Raw genomic sequence first — 16838 nt, forward strand, 5'->3', positions numbered from 1 at the left:
TATATGCCTGTTTTTAGATTATCACCCTGATAGAGCCATGATGATGCCTTCACTGAAGCGCCTTTATTCATGCCACAAGAGTTGAGCAGATGGGCACACACATGTGAAAGCACTGTGCACATTGGTTCTGCTGTCAGTAATGAAATTAACAGTGAAGCCCTTTAGGGAAGACAGGCTCTGCTTCAAAGACAAGTCTTGCTCTGATCATATGCAGAGGGAAGTGTGGGCAGCTGTTCCATGGCTGTTCCGAAACTACTACAGACTACAACTAGCCAAGTAGGACCTTGGAGCATAGTGCTCACTTCCCACAGGATCCTCTTACCTGTCTGTTGAGCTGGGATTAGAGCAAGTCCTGAAAACTTCATATTTGTCCATGGTGGGGAGCAGCACCACCTTTCTGCTTGTGAAAACATCATTTTGGATATATGCAATAGATCAGGTAAGGGCTAACTGCCTACTAAGATGTCCCTGAAACTCTCTCTACTTTCCTAAATGAATGCTGAAAACTCTTGTGTAGTATTAGCAATCACATCTGTGGGGTATTGCAATATCGCCAATATTAGGCCCTCCACATCCTATATCTCATTGCTTAGTCAATTTTACCAGGTGAGAAATGCCAGTTGTAGGGAGGTAGAGAGTAATCCATCCTCATCTTAGGACACTGGAGCTTCCTATCCTAGTTTTCTCTTGCCGTACTGCCTGTTTTGTATGTTTAGGAGGGCAATAAAGGTATTGATTATAAGCAAAGGAATGCCACTTGGTTTTTCCTGCTTCAGATAGCTATTTCCTAAATCAAGAAAAATAAGTGAATACAAAAAAGTTGTCTGTTGAAAAGGTTGTGAAAGGAAATTAACCATGTGCACACAAAAGAATAGCAGTAAATTTAAAGCAGCATTATTCCTTCAGCTCTTTCTAAATCTCAAAGGAATTTTATTTAGGTTAAGTTCCAAACCTACACATAGACATTTTAATATGAGTTGTTAAATTGTTTGAACAGCCTTCTAGTCATTACGTCTTTTGTAGTTGGGTCGTATTTCCATGGCTGTCCACCCTCTGGTGAACCTGTAATTTGACGGGGTTAAGTCGAGACAAACAACAGCATTCTTGAATACAAACTATATTTTAATTATGGAAAGCATTAAGGAACTATGTAAATCATACTACAGTATTAACACTGAGATTTGGTTGTAACTAAGTACTGCCTCCCCCAAATATTCCCTCTGTTTTAATATTGTTTTGCCTACCCCCAATTATCTTTTGTTACTTGAGCAAGAACCAACACTGACCTTCTGCTTTCATGCTTTACTGTGAAAATTGTAAGTCAATTTTGTTTTCAGCTGGATAAGAAAATAAGTGACAGAATTCTTGTTTATGACATCATCGGTTTGTGAGACTCCAAATAACGATGCAGTAACCTCAGTTTTAAGTTGACATGATACTGGATAATACTCAGCAAAGAAACTGTAAAAACACATTGGGTGGGATGGAAATGAGTATTTAACAAGAAAGAAACTCCAAACTGAGCAGACCCATTCGATCAGTTGTTGAATGTGAGCCACTGTTGGTAAATCCTATTGATTCAATGAGTCTGTTGTAGGCAGGACTAGCGGGGGGGGGGGGGGCTTAGGCCTAATTATTTATGTCCTACAACTTAACACAACTGTAATAGAAACTACTGGAGCTAAACAGCCTTTCTCTTGATGTCTGAACCAAAAAGCACCTAATTGCCAAGATGTCAGAAGAGATGCGGAAATGTGTACGGTGAGATATGTTGACAGTTGTCTCATGCTTGCAAACTTGTACTGTTCACAAAAGTATGGGCCAAAGTGGTTACCTTCCAGGAGCATGATTGTATTTACTAAAACAATCTGAAGTCGATAATATGTCAGCCCCCTGCCTGAAGTGATCTAATAGTACAGTATAGAAATTCTGCTTAGTAAATATCCCAATTTTGATGCCAAGAAGTTATATGCAATTAAATGGACATTTCAGTCATTTCACTGGTATCATGAAAAGAGGCGAGATACTACCTATACTAGGACACAAAATCCCTGTCATCTGGTGACTGGACATTTGAGTCTGCACCTCCCTCGCCCTCTTTCGATCCCAAACATAACTTTGCTTCCCTAACAGGGATTACCCACAAACTTTGCAAGATTAGTATGATAACTAGGAGAAGCATCTATGCTTCTGTGAAATCACAGATCACCTGTTTGTCAATTCCATGTTAATGTTTTGGATGCTCTCGTCCTACAAAATATGTTTTCTGCTTTCAAACAAGTATCACTCTAACCTAATTCTTACCCCACCTTCAAAAGCAACTATTCCCCTCCCTCCACTTTGACCTAACTTTAGCAACAGTTCACATTTTACATCAAAATGTTTCACTTGACGTGATAGCACTGGGTCAAAATCGGGAAGAGATCGGCCACTGCATCCACTAGGCTGCCACTTTTATTTCCTGGCATGGCTCCATGGTCTTGAACAGAAGCAATTCAGCTTTTTCCATAATTGAATTTCTGTATTTAACACTGCAGGAGTCCTGACAGAAACAAGCAGTAATGAACAGGCGCCAAGCACAAATTTGTGCAAGCCAAGTTTAGTTCCTGCTCTTCCTACTCACATTCTCCACCTCAATGTACAACTCTATTCAGTGTTCATTAATACTAAGGCCTGGGGGGGGATTTCTTTCCCTGCTGCCTAGCTTAGACTGGCCATTCTTCTAAGTAACAGCATCAAAATTAGGGCTGCCTCTCTTTACCACCATGTATGAAAATAACTTTCAGGTTTGAGCTCTAGCTGTCAAAATCAACAGGCCATAATTCAGTGGTAGAAGCCCTTGCCTGCATAAAGTTTCAGATCTGATCCCTGTCCTTTTCTGTCTCGCACATCAAGGCTGAACAAAATCCTCTCTGAGATTCTGGAGTGCCAGAATTAGTCACACTAATTGCTGCCATTGGGCCGAGTAAGTATAAGTCAAGTCGTTACATTATTAATCAGCCCTAGTTGGCTTCTTGGCAGGGGGTTGGACTGGATGGCCCATGAGGTCTCTTCCAACTCTATGATTCTAGTTCAAGTTGATGTGGGAGTTGGCAGTGAGGGAGGAGGACAGGTATGAAAAGGTGATGATGGCAGCTGACTAGGCATCATCCTGTCTGGATTGACAGCCCATGGGTTTGACACAAAAAAGAATGGGAGATGGGAGTCACCACCAATGCTTAATATGGAATGATGCATGGAATATTACTAACACCGGTATTTCTGCATTAGGGCCTATGTATGATAAAGCATTGTTGGTTTATGTGTGATCTGACTACATTCCTTCATCCTCTGCTGACTGTTGCCTAGCAGGGAAGAACTTGATTCACTCTGTCCCCAGCTAACAATGTGTGAAGAGGTCATTGTCACAGCCATTCCTTGGGTTGATAGATAGCAGATGAATGCCTTCAGCAGTTATTTCCCAACGTAGCAGAGAGCTATTTGTTTTGCAGAGAGTCCTTGTACCTATTTAATCTGGCCAACAAAATACAGACTCATTCCTAGGAAGAGGGTATCCCCTCCCATCCCTATTGCTGCATCCCAATCAGATCGCATGATTCCAGCTTCTTCCAAAGGTCACAGTGACCAAGGAAATGTGGAGGAGGAAAATAACAAAATTTCCCTACTGAACTTACAGCTCCTCTCCAAAATGCTTCTTCCCTCCCACACTTGTAACCACAGCCAAGTGGAGGACAGCAATAGTCAGCTGTTCTCATGACCAAACCTAAGCACCAGAAGAAAGGGAGAAGAGAGCACAATGGAGACTTTCCAGGGTTGTGCTCAAGACTGTTGCTCCTTCTTGTGCAGCTATGTAGGGTTGATGGGCATCAGGGACTGGATGAGGAAATCAAGCGGGACTCTGCCAGGTTCTCCTGCTCTTCCTTTATGTCCTGAATGCTGAGTTCCTGGTTGGCTTGCAATACCAACTCACTCTCTTTTGGATTCTCTTTTGAGTGACACTTCTGGTGCTTCACCAGCACTCCCCTCTGCCTGAACCTTCTCCCACACTCAAGGCAGCGGTAGGGCTTCTCTCCTGTGTGAATGCGCTGGTGCGTAATAAGATCAGAGAGCCGGGTGAATCTCCTCTCACATTCATCACAGGGGTAAGGCTTCTCTCCCGTGTGGATTTTTTGATGCCTAGTAAGATCAGAAGGGTAAGCGAACCTCCTGTCACACACTTTGCAGGAGTACGGCTTCTCCCCCGAGTGGGTTCGTTGGTGTGAGACTAGGTTTGAATGCTGGATGAATCTTTTCCCGCACACCCCACAGGCATGGGGCTTTTCCCCTGTATGGATCCTCCTGTGGGTTGAGAGGGAGGAAGAGGAAACAAACCGTTTCCCACAGTCAGTACAGGCATAGGGTTTCTGGCCCATGTGATTTCGCTCATGGATCTTAAGGGCTGACTGATGGCTGAAGCATTTCTGGCAGTATGAGCAGCGGTATGGCTGTTCTCCCGAATGGCTTCTTTGATGGCTGACCAGGTAAGCCCGCTGGCTGAAGGTGTCTCCACACTCAGAGCAAATGTGTGGTTTCTCTCCTGAGTGGATTTTCTGATGTCTTGTAAGATGAGACAGCTGGCTAAAGCTTTTCCCACACTCAACACATAGGTATGGTTTTTCTCCAGTATGAACATTCAGGTGTTTAGCTAAGTCTGAGGGACGAGTGAAGCTTTTGCCACATTCAATGCAGAGGTGGCATTTTTCTTTTCTTTGGATTCCCTCAGATGATGGAAGAGCCTCCTCATCTTCCTCTGCTTCCCTGGACTCCTTAGAGTCATGCTGTTCCTCAGATTTGCTTGTAGGATTGGGACCTTCAGGGCAAAGAAGCAGATCACAGCGTTATCCCAGGGACAGATAAACGGAAACTGCCCCATATCTATTGTCCAGACTGACCTTACTTGGCAACCTATAGATGTGATACAGGAGAACTCCCATAATTCCCCAACAACATGAAATAACTGCCCAAACTTCTGGAGGATGGCAGGTTAGGGAAGATTGCACTACTTTGAGACATTTATAACAGGGATGGTAAATGTGCAGTTCTCCATATATTGTTGGACAGCAGTTCCCAATCAGCCTTAGCCACTGTTGCTAATTAAGAGGAATGCTTAGTTTTAGTCCAAAAATATCTAGAAGGTCACAACACTTCCAAGCATCAATTATATACAAATACTTACATTTTCATACAGCCATTAAGGTAGAGATCTGTGGAGCAACCCATGATCATGGCCATTTATCTAGAATTCTGCAGTAAGATTTACCGAAGATATGCAAACAAACATCTCGATTCATTTAAAGAACTTTGTGAGTGTGCCCATAAAAATGCTTTGCATAGCTCTCGTGAATGGTTTTGTTTATAATTGGATTTAGAAGTTCTTTCTGGGTCCAAGGCCTTTAAAGAGCCTTTCCGTAATCAAACGGCCATACGGCAATTGTGATAAAATGATATATTTACAAATAAAGTAGTATAAAAATTTGACATTTAGATTGTAGAAGGACAAGATCAAAATCCACTTCTGCTCTCAAAAAGCACAGATGAGTTTGACTTTTTGCTGAAATTAGGTTGTAAACCAGTCAAGCTCAATACAACTCTCATGTTTTTAGTGGTTTTTGTATGGTTTTATATTCTATGCTAAATGTTTTTAAACTGTATTTTATGTCAGCTGGGGCATCCAATTGCTGCCAACTATAAGCCACCTTGAGTCGCCTTCAGGCTGAGAAAGACAGGATATAAATACTGTAAGTAAGTAAGTAAATATTATAGGAAGCCTGTGACTTCACAAGCCAAAAATGAGCTGCCATGTTATAAGTGAAAGTTTCCAATGATTTTTCAATGTCAGCTGTACACAGGGAGCATTTAAATTAAGATCAACTTTTTATACAGTGTGTTTATGCAGATAAATATAAAATACAGAATTCTGGGGAAATTCCAATGGATAATTCTGGTAGCGAATAGCAGGAGTCTCTTGACATCACTTCCTGGAACCATCTATCTAGGCAAAAGTTAAACTAGTACAAAGTGGAGCCCACAACAACACACAAAAGCACAGAAACAATGCAGAAGGATATGATAGGATTACAACTGTTCCTTAGAACTAAAGGGAAGTAGTTGAGGCCAAATATATCCTTACCCAAAGCATTATCCTCCCTTCTCGCCTCCTTGGCAAGCTGCCTCTGCCTGGCATTCGGAGGTACTCTTTGTGCTCCTGAAAAATCCACAACCGCTTCTTGGAATGGCTCAGGGCCCTGGAACAACAACGGAAGTTCAGTTCACAAACAGTCTTAGTGGGAAAGGGTACATTTTCCTACATCAAAGTCCTCTTGATTCCTAGCATACCATTGGAACACAAGGGTGCATGTGTTGGATCAGACCAAATTCCCATCTAGTCTAGCACTTTATTTGTTCAATGTTGTAACCCATAACCAGAACAAAAACATAATAGCAACCTCCTTCTCATAGTCTGCAGCAACTGATATTGTAGGCATGCTGCATCTGGGACTGGTGGAAACACTTAACCATCACAACTTGCCGCCACTGATAACCTTGTTGTCCAAGAATGTGCCTTCTAAAGTCATTGAAGATGGCAATCTTCCCTGCATTTTTTTGACAAGGGGTTATACGGCTAAATTATGCACTACGTGAAAAAGTACTTCCATTTGTCTTCTGACTCTTCCCACTAAACAGTTCCTGGATCAGATATATATTACGGTTTAACTGAGAGTGACACATTTGGACATTCTAAGCATTTTGGAAACCAGAGTCCCAACTTTGCAAACACATGGATATTTTTGGTATGTTGTACAACTGTTACAGCTGCAAACTACTGTATATTCCTTATATCAGAGGCATCTTGATCCCTAACATGCCACTACAATTCAAGGACAGTTCATCTAGTCCAGTAGTTTTTTGTTACACAGAATTGAAATAGAAACCCAATTGCAACTTTCTACTCATAGATCCAAGCAAATGATATTTGAAATACCAAAAAGTGATTTCTTCGGGTTTTAAGAGAGTACAGCATTGGAAAAAAAATACTGCATATCATTGCCCCTATGAATACTGATTTGACTACCAGAAACAGTGGTTTCTTAGGAGACCTGGGCATCATGTGTTGTAGGTACAATGTACTTCACACAAAAAAGATGTATCTATATGTGTTTGGCATCTAATTGTTGCCTGCTTGTATGCCGCCCTGAGTAGCCTTCTTGCTGAAAAGGGCGGGATATAGGTGTAGTGAATAAATAAAATAAATAAATGTCCCCTTAGCAGAATACCTTTCTGAGGGTGCTGTTCCTGATACGACATGGCCCGTTTCCAGCCAAGATGAGATAAATAGAATACATTTCCTTCTTTGAAGCTGTCAGTAATACCTACTCAAAGGTTACTAACATAGTTAATAAGACATTTATTTGCTTGCCAAAGGCTTTGAATGACTACTTACATAGCAAATACATTTACTTGTCTTTTTCTATTTCTCTTCTAATCCTTTGTTCCAGCTGTTTTCACAATCACCTTCTTCACACAGTTGCCTTGAAAAACCAAAGTTACAAAGCAGGAAAACCAACCAGGGAAGGGCACTGTTGTATCATTATTGATAAAAGCCGTTTTTCCTTCTCCTTTTTCAGTAGGAAACTGAAGGAGTTTAATACGCCTGGTCAGTGTCATTCTGTGTACCATGGTAATGTATATGTAGCAGGTTCCTTGCTCCCTGCTCTTGAAAGGGTATATGACACCTTATAGCAATGGCATTCCATTTCATGCAGAAAGACAGAGCAAGGGTTGCCAGAGTGGAAACTGGAGGTGGCTCCAGTATCTTTAATGGTTGTGTAGAAAAGGGAATTTCAGACAGGATTGTTTGTTACCTCTTGACATGAAAGGAACTTACTGAAATACCCTCTTCTACACAACTACAAAAGACGCGGGAGTATTGTCCAGTGTTCAATTGGCAAACCTTCAAGCGATAAGACAACCACACCAAAGAGACAGAGGATATAGCCCAGGTACTGCCAGGTATTTTGAACTTAAACTCCCACAATTCCTAACAGCCAATAGGCTGTTAGGAATTGTGGGAGTTGACGTCCAAAATACCCGGAGGACTGAAGTTTACCCATGCCTGAATAATCTATGCTCTCCTGCTGTTTTTGCCACTCTGCTCCTCCTAAGAATTATTCACCTCTTCTTCCCGCAGCTCGCCTTGTTGCTGCCTCAGGATGAACCCTTCTGCCAGGGCCACTGCTTGGGCACAGGTCTCTGGGCTTCGTTCCTTGACCTGCCTCTGGATCTCCTCTGGCAGGATGGTCAGGAACTGCTCTAGAATCAGCAGCTCTAGGATCTGCTCCTTTGTACGGCTCTCTGGCTCCAGCCAGCAATGGCAGAGTTCCCGCAGGCGGCTGCAGATCTCGCGAGGGCCCTCGGCCTCCTGGTAGCAAAACTGCCTGAAGCGTTGGCGGTGTATCTCTGTGCTAACAGAATTTCCATGTAGGAAGGCATCCATTTTGTCTCTGGAGTTCAGGCGGCTAGCGGCCTCCTGGGCGTCTGGGTGGAAAGCGGGCGTTAGCCGAGCCACCATGTCTCCCTGAGGCCACTGGCAGGCCCCAAACACCCTCTCAAAGGCGACCAGGTCATCCCAGGAGGCCAGTTCTGGCAAGGGTGGCCTTCCCCATCTCACTGGAGAGGACTGCATGGTCTTCAAGAAATCCTGCCACTGAGATTCCAGGTGGTGAGGGATGCCTTCCTGCCTCATGATGGTCCAACGGGGTAGATCTCGCATGATCCCAGACTGGATGGAAAAGACGTCTCTTCCTGTACTTTCCAGTCCCTCGGTGGGACCTTCCCAGGACTGCTTCTCCATTTTCACGACTGGAGTAAGCCTCTTGTCAAACCTTCTGTGAACTTGGAGACCCAGGGTTGCCACCAGTTTCAAATATTTTATCACTCTGGTGACAGATTTATCTTCATTCACAATCGGATTTCTTTGTCCCTTTTATTATTTTATCACTTAGAAGCCTCTCTTGCTTTCTTTTTCCTCTGTGGGATATCAAGAATTCCTGCTTGATACATGCTTCTGACAGCTCACAGGGCATGTGGGTTGGAGTCACTGTTTGGGCATGCGTTCCTCTTCATTTACCTGCAGCTTATTCCTGAGAAGAAAAACAAACACAATAAAAGAATCAAAGGAGTACAAGAAACAAAGTATCATCCATGAACATTTTCTGACTTTCCTCCCAAAGTGCTTGGGATAGATAAGGTATGTTTACTCATTATTTCACTCTCAAATTTACCAATTTTTCACTCTCAAAATGGTGGCACAATGGGTTAAACTGTTGTGCCGGCAGGATTGGTGACCAAAAGGTCGGCTGTTTGAATCCGGGGAGCGGGGTGAGCTCCTGTCTGTCAGCTCCAGCTTATCATGCAGGCACATGAGAGAAGCCTCCCATAGGATGGTAAAACACCAAACATCTGGGCACCCCCTGGGCAATGACCTTGCAGACAGGCAATTCTCTCACACCAGAAGTGACTTGCAGTTACTCAAGTCACTCCTGACACACACAAAACCCTCTCAAAACAGCTCTGTGAAGTAAATTAGCCTGAAAAATAATGACTGACCACCAAATGAACTTTGTGTCTCCTCTTGGCAGACTGAGAAAGACAGGTGAGATACAAAATACATGGCAGTATCTTGGCCACATTGGCCACAAATACATATTGTGCAGCCCAACACACTTATAAATGCCCAACCCATGAGAGAACTAAGTTAAAATGCATGGTGTAGCAGCAAAAAGGTGACATCTACAGCAAGGGACAAATATTAAAGCCACTGTGTGGATTATAAGAGCAATGTAAACATACTGTCACCATTATATTATAATGTTACAGACAAAAAAAGAAGAAGATAGAATTAGTATTCCTTTATGCCTGAAACAGTATTGCTAATTTTGACTGTTCAAAACTTTCATTTTTGTGCCTAGAATGGGGAACATTTATCGATTATATTATAGAAATTGGAAATCGGAGTGTAAAGATGATCTTATCTGGGTGATTGCATCAGTATCCATCCTTCTTCTGTGAGCAGCACAATATTGTGAGGCAGCCACAGATGGTGGATTATTTCCAGGCACACTCTTGTGTAGAAACAGACAATGCTACGATTATGCTCCACAATGGATTTAAATCAGGAAAAGCCTATAGCCTGTTGATGGGCACAAACCTCTATAGCTCAAAGGAAATCAAAGCAGTTCAGCTCCGTTAAGGGAGCAGGTGGTATGTTCCTGGATACAGTGATTTAGGCCCCTTCCACACAGCTGAATAAAAGCCCACATTTTCTGCTTTGAAGTGGAATATATGGTAGCGTGGACTCAAATAACCCAGTTCAAAGAAGATGTGGAATTTCCTTGATATTCTGGGTTATATGGATGTGGAAATGCCTTTAGTTTGTGGGACTATTCAGTCGGTAATATATTTAAAAAAAGAGATACCAAGGAAAGAGGGGGGGGGGGAACCTTTCTGGAGACCATATCCTATAAATTGAAAACTCCTAATCCCAGACAAGAAGGCCCTGAGCTAGGATTACTTGAATGCATGTTTGCATATTTTTGGGGAATGCAGAAGATCCGGGTTTTATTCTAACATTTCAATTGGAAAATGCCATAACAGAGGTAATGGGAAAGACCCGGGTCTGCCTGAAGCTCTAGGGCCCTTCCACACAACCATATAAGCCAGAATATCAAGGCAAATAGAGAGAGAAAACATGGAGGCAGTGACAGACTTTGTATGTCTAGGCGCAATCCATACTCCAGGAAATAATGCCCGACTGCTCACTGGAGGGAAGGATATTAGAGGCAAAGATGAAGTATTTTGACCACATCATGAGAAGACAGGAAAGCTCGGAGAAGACAATGATGCTGGGGAAAATGGAAGGAAAAAGGAAGAGGGGCCGACCAAGGGCAAGATGGATGGATGGGATCCTTGAAGTGACTGGCTTGACCTTGAAGGAGCTGGGGGTGGCCACGGCTGACAGGGAGCTCTACCATGGGCTGGTCCATGAAGTCACCAAGAGTTGGAAGCACCTGAACGAATAAACAACAGAACATCAAGGCAGAAAATCCCACAATATCTGCTTTGAACTAGGTTATCTGAGTCCACTTCTCATGATGTGGCCACATCATGAAAAGAAAGGAAAGCTTAGAGAAGACAATGATGCTGGGGAAAATGGAAGAAAAAAGGAAGAGGGGCCGACCAAGGGCAAGATGGATGGATGGCATCCTTGAAGTGACTGGATTGACCTTGGAGGTGGTGACAGCTGACCGGGAGCTCTGGCGTGGGCTGGTCCATGAGGTCACGAAGAGTTGGAAATGACTGAACTATTTTGCTCATGGCGGTTGGAAACAAGTATCAGTTTAGTTTCTTTTTCAAAAACTTATTGGCCAGATTCTGTATCACAGTATTATGCAGATGAAGCTATGTATCAGAGGCACTAAGAGATCCTGATAATGAATTGCAAGGATACATAAAACAACATTATGTTTATTGGTGTAATACACAATGAATGGATTGAGATGTACATCAATATGAATTCGGGCACAGCCCTGGTCCGAATCCCTGTGGGTGTAAATCCCCAACAGGATCCCAATTTATATTACTCCCTGGAAGCAACACATGGCCTCAAGGGGAACATCTATACCAAACTTTCTAAACAGAGGGCCAGATCGCAGTTCCTCAAACTGTTGGAGGGCCAGATTATAATTTTTAAAAAGCATGAATGAATTCCTATGCACACTGTACATATCTTATTTGTAATGCAAGCAAACACTTGGCCCATGCCTGCTATAGACTTAATGCAGTTTGAGTCTACAGCTCAGTGATCATAGGAATTGTAGCTTTATAAGGCCTTTAAGGAGTCTTGGTCCCATCAAGCCCCAAATCCCTATGATTCCACAGCACTGAGTCATGACAATGTAAGCAGTGTCAAACTACATTAATTCAACAGTGTGGATCCAATTGGACTTGTTTCCTACCCAGCTTAGGACAATTGGACACATGCCATTAATTCAACAGCCTGAATCCATTTGGAGTTGTTTCCTAACCAGTGGGCACATGCTGTGTCTGTCTGTCTGTCTATGGGTACAACCACTTCTCAACTTTGCTGCAGGGCCTCTTGTTGGTGGACCCCACTTCCCTGCTGAGACTGACAGGTGCTGAGACTGACAGGTTTAACCTTGGGTCTGGGGGTTAAATAAAGCAGGCTGGCCCCCCGCTCTTCAGAGCTGGAGCAGGAGGCAAACAGAGCTGTTATTGTCTGGGAGCGGGGCTAAACGGCGTCCTTAATCGGTTTAGGAGTTAAGTACGTTGGGGAGGAGAAGGCTTCAGAGTCCCCTCCCCACAGCCAGGCGAGGGACGCCCCAACAACGCCCCTTTCTCCATAAGCGACCAGATGGGAGAACTCCCCCATCCCGACTCCAGTGATGGACTCGTCCTCCCTCTGCCAACGGGCAGCGAGCGGCGCGAACCAACTAATGGCACAGAAAAGGGGGGGGGGGGAGCGCGGATGGGCAAACTCTAGGGAGAAGCCCAAGGGAGGGGGACTGGGCCATTTTTAAACGAGAGCGGGGGGGGGGGGGGTTGATCCAATTCTACCAGCAAAGGCCGTAAAATTGGGGGGTGTGGTGGGGTATTTATCAGTGTCCAGTCGGGGTCCAAGGCCGGCTGGACAAAGGGATCTAGAAGGAGGAGATTCTCCCCTCCAAACAAGACCTTGAGCCCCTCTTGACCCCCCCCCCAATGTTTCCCCGCCTCTTTCCCTTCTCCTCCTTCCTTCCTTTCTGCCCCCAAAACTCACCTCTCCCCGACGGCTCTGTGCACCCCTTCCTTCCTTCATCAGATTCAAATCCCGAGGCCTTTAATCCAGGGCGGAGTGGGAGGGAGGCCAACAAACTCGGGCATCCCCCTTTCCTTCCTTCCTCCCTTCCATCCCTCCCTCCCTCTTCTGTCTCTCTCTCTCTTCCCGGGCCTCCTCTCCTGCTCCGGGGCTTAGCGCTCGCTCAATAGCAGCACTAAGCCGGCTTAAGACCAAGGGCTCCTGTTCAACTGGTTTCAGGATCGGGTGGAACAGGCGGTTTAACTCTTGCAAGGACCCCGGCCCTGTTGCTTTGGGGGATTTTCTTTTTCAGGGCGGGGAGGGGGGCAGTCGAGGAGGACTCGGCAAGGGAAAGCCTCCTGGCAGTGCCCGACTTGCAAGGCTTTGATGTCCATTGCCTCTTCACCAAACTGAGCCCCACTCTTATCTGCAGCATTTGCATGACATAGATTAATCAGTTTAAAAATGGCTCTTTCCCTCACTTCTGCAAAAGTCAGGACAAACAATTGTTGACAAAGGGCCTTTGGAGCTCCTGGTTTCCAATTCTGGTCCTTCCCCCTTGTACGGCTTGACACGTAGCAATGACAAATGCAAGATACTCCATTTAGGCAGAAAAAAATGAAATACAAAGATATAGAATGGGGGACAATGGCTGGCTCGAGAGCAGTACGTGTGAAAAAGATCTTGGAGTCCTTGTGGACAACAAGTTAAACATGAGCCAACAATGTGATGCCGTGGGATTTGGCTTGCATCAATAGGAGTCAAGTGTCTACTAGATCCAGGGAAGTCATGCTACCCCTCTGTTTTGCCTTGGTTAGGCCACACCTGGAATATTGTGTCCAATTCTGGGCACCACAATTGAAGAGAGATATTTACAAGCTGGCATGTGTCCAGAGCAGGGCGACTAAAATTATCAAGGGTCTGGAGAATAATCCCTATGAGGAGCAGCTTAAAGAGCTGGGCATGTTTAGCCTGAAGAAGAGAAGGCTGAGAGGAGACATGATAGCCATGCATAAATATGTGAGAGGAAGCTAAAAGAATTGGTAGCTGGGGAATTCTGGAAACCAGAGTACAAAAACCAATATTTTCCAAATACCAATATTTCCCAATACACAATATTGTGAGTATGCCACAATAAGGCAACATCTAAGACACAATTTCCATGATTATTTGAAACATGACACAGGGTTAAACATAGTTTTGAGTTTTTAAGGTCCCCTGGAGTTTCCTGGTTGTGTTGTAATACAGTGGTTGCAGTTCTTGTTAATTTTATTGATACATCACATTTATTTATTTAGTTATTTATTTGGGAATTTTCTGTATCACCTTTCCCCAATGGACTCAAGGCGGTTTACAATAGCATCAAAACATACAATAGAACAGAGACCATTAAAACTAGCCCCGAATAGTTTATATAATCTTCCTCGTAAGACATAAAAACTATCATAAAATAAGCAAAAACATTCTAAAAATTCCCCAAGGAGATAAAATATAATTATAACATGCAAATCCCAGGCTTCTGCCACAAATCAGTTAAAAGCTATTCCAAACAGGAAAGTCTTCAAAATTTTCCTAAAAGACATGAGGGTGGAGGCAGGTCTAATCGCTTCTGGTAGAGCATTCCAGTGATTTGGTGCTCCCCCCCCCCCCCCAAAGCTGGATTCAGGCTGACCACAGTCCCTGTCCTGCCCAGACTTCACGGTCAACAATCAAGATAACAGGAGATCACATCACTGTGCAGGAAAGAAACTCAAAGTTGTTCAAGTTTGTACATGCAACACAGAGTTAATATCTTCTATGAAATACTAGTATTGGTGGGGGGGGGGGGGGTGTCATGCTAAATTGGTCTGGGTCATCCTGTGGTGCTGCCCCTTTAAAATCTTATTGTGGACACTTACCGTAATATCCAAAGCAACCCATAATGGGATAAACAGCTGTGCATCTTGGCTAATGGATATATAAAGAATCTTGAATTATGCCTACACCAGAACCCATTCTCAGCAGCCATGCAATAGGGTTTTTTTATTGTGTCAGAAGTGACTTGAAAATTGGCTGTCTGCAAAGATGTTGCCCAGGGGATGCCTGGATGTGTTACCATCCTGTGGGAGGCTTCTCTCATATCCTTGTATGGGAAGATGGAGCTGACAGACGGGAGCTCATCCTGTCTTGCGGATTTGAACCACCACCCTTCAGGTCAGCAGTTCAGCTGGCACCACAGTTTAAAAGCATCCATCTTCCTTCGTTCTGTCTTCCTTATGGTCCAGCTCTCACATCCGTAGGTTGCCAGAATCTTGGGGGGGGGGGGGGTTACGTTTAACTGCAACCCAGCTTTTGTACTTTCTTCTTGCACCTTGGTAATAAGGTTCCTCAGCTCCTCTTTGCTTTTGGCCATCAAAGTGGTATCATCTGCATATCTAAGGTTGTTAATGTTTCATCCAGCAATTTTAACCCCTGCCTTGCATTCGACAAGCCCTGCACATCGCATGTGTTCTGCATACAAATTGAATAGGTTGGGTGAGAGTATACAAACCTGCCATATGCCTTTCCCAATCTAAATAAAAATGTAATGTTCGTTTGTGGGATTAATATCTCAAAAACCACTGGATGAATTGACATCAAATTTGGACACTATACACCTATCAGGCCAGCGAGTCACCATCACTCGTAAAAACACAATGGGAGGGACTTAAAAAGCCAAAAAAGCAAAAAGACGCAACAGCACATGCACAAAACGACTTCCCCTGGAAAACAAAACACTCACAAGAACATCCATGAAATGCCATATAACACCAGTGTTGCGGCATTTGCACTGGCTTCCAACTGATTACCGTGGTCTATATAAGATGCTAGTTCTGACCTTTAAAATTCTTTACGGCCAGGGTCCATCGTATCTTAGGGACCGTCTCTCATTCTCCCATCATCGGAGGTCGCAACGACCATCCCAAAGTGACTTACTTTATATACCGGGTCCTAGAGAAGTGCACTTGGAAAGGACCAGACGCAGAGCTTTTTCTATTTCTGCCCCTGCCTTATGGAGTTCCTTGCCACCCTATATGAGAGCCATGCGTGAGTTAGGGCCTTTTACCCTAGCACTCAAGACCTGGCTTTTTACTAGAGCTTTTGATCTTTTATCAATATCTGTATGTATGTATTTTTATCCTTTACAATTTTAGCTTGTAAATCGTCTAGAGCATCTTGGATGGAGGGCGATTAATAAATAATTAAATGATGATGGTGATGACAATCGCATATCCACACTCTCTTTTGGACTACAGCTCCCAGCACCCCCTAGACCAGGCTCTTTAGGGGAGGAGGATGATCCAAATGCACTGCTTCCAAGCTACAAGCTTTCTTCTTGGATTTCTTTGAGAGCATCCCAATCCCTACATATTTCCAAATTCCTATTCCTGTACTGCAACTCCCAGCAGTCCTCCAGATAAGACAGATTAGATAGATAGATAGATAGATAGATAGATAGATAGATAGATAGATAGATAGATAGATAGATAGATAGATAGATAGATCGATCAGGAGGACTGCTGGGAGTTGCAGTCCAAAAATTGGTAGAGAAGAAAGGAGAGAAAGCAAAAGGGAAAGAAAAAGGGGGGGGGGAGAGAGAAGGGAAATGGAAGAGAAGGAAGGAGGGAAGGTTGGCTACAGCAACGCGTGGCGGGTACAGCTAGTTTTAGAATAAAACTGGGCAAAACTACAACTCCCAGCATGCATCTCTCCAAGAGAAGCCGTGGGGCATCCGCCGCTGATGCATTGTGGGAGAATTACGTCTTTCTTGAGAATAACCTTCCGCTCCAGAGAGGAGGAAAAATAGTCCCGTCCAAAAACATTGCAGGGGTTAAAACTTACCGGGGTGGAAGTGAGATTGAATTCCCTTTTCGGTCAGTGTGGCGTGAAGGGCGTTTTCTTTCCCTTCGGGATTATTTCTCCCTTC

At 44.0% G+C, this 16838-nt stretch overlaps 1 protein-coding gene across 3 annotated transcripts; it reads right to left on the bottom strand.

Annotated features, from left to right (window-relative positions):
* Positions 1 to 907: 907 nt before the first annotated feature.
* Positions 908 to 16819, bottom strand: LOC132768204 (zinc finger protein 397-like). Of its 3 annotated transcripts, none has more exons than XM_060763878.2 (4): positions 16754 to 16819; positions 8213 to 9179; positions 6170 to 6284; positions 908 to 4849 (listed from the first exon to the last, which is right to left on the bottom strand). In XM_060763878.2, exons 2-4 carry the CDS (start codon positions 8888 to 8890, stop codon positions 3867 to 3869), a joined length of 1776 nt encoding a protein of 591 aa, XP_060619861.2. In that variant the 5' UTR covers positions 8891 to 9179; positions 16754 to 16819; the 3' UTR covers positions 908 to 3866. The 3 variants fall into 3 exon arrangements, with proteins under 3 accessions (XP_060619861.2, XP_060619860.2, XP_067320040.1); XM_060763877.2 differs by lacking the exon at positions 16754 to 16819 and adding an exon at positions 12875 to 13205; XM_067463939.1 differs by lacking the exon at positions 16754 to 16819 and adding an exon at positions 10978 to 11109.
* Positions 16820 to 16838: the final 19 nt, after the last annotated feature.

This window comes from Anolis sagrei, chromosome 2 (assembly GCF_037176765.1).
Source record: "Anolis sagrei isolate rAnoSag1 chromosome 2, rAnoSag1.mat, whole genome shotgun sequence".
Lineage (NCBI taxonomy): Eukaryota > Metazoa > Chordata > Lepidosauria > Squamata > Dactyloidae > Anolis > Anolis sagrei.

What these genes read in the sequence shown, in the direction of transcription:
- LOC132768204 (XM_060763878.2), bottom strand. Translation starts at nt 8,890, where the DNA reads ATGGAGAAGCAGTCCTGGGAAGGTCCCACCGAGGGACTGGAAAGTACA. An exon ending in GCGAGCTGCGGGAAGAAGAG is followed by an intron (nt 6,285 to 8,212) that starts GTGAATAATTCT and finishes TTGTTGTTCCAG; the next exon opens with GGCCCTGAGCCATTCCAAGA. An exon ending in AAGGGAGGATAATGCTTTGG is followed by an intron (nt 4,850 to 6,169) that starts GTAAGGATATAT and finishes TTTGCCCTGAAG; the next exon opens with GTCCCAATCCTACAAGCAAA.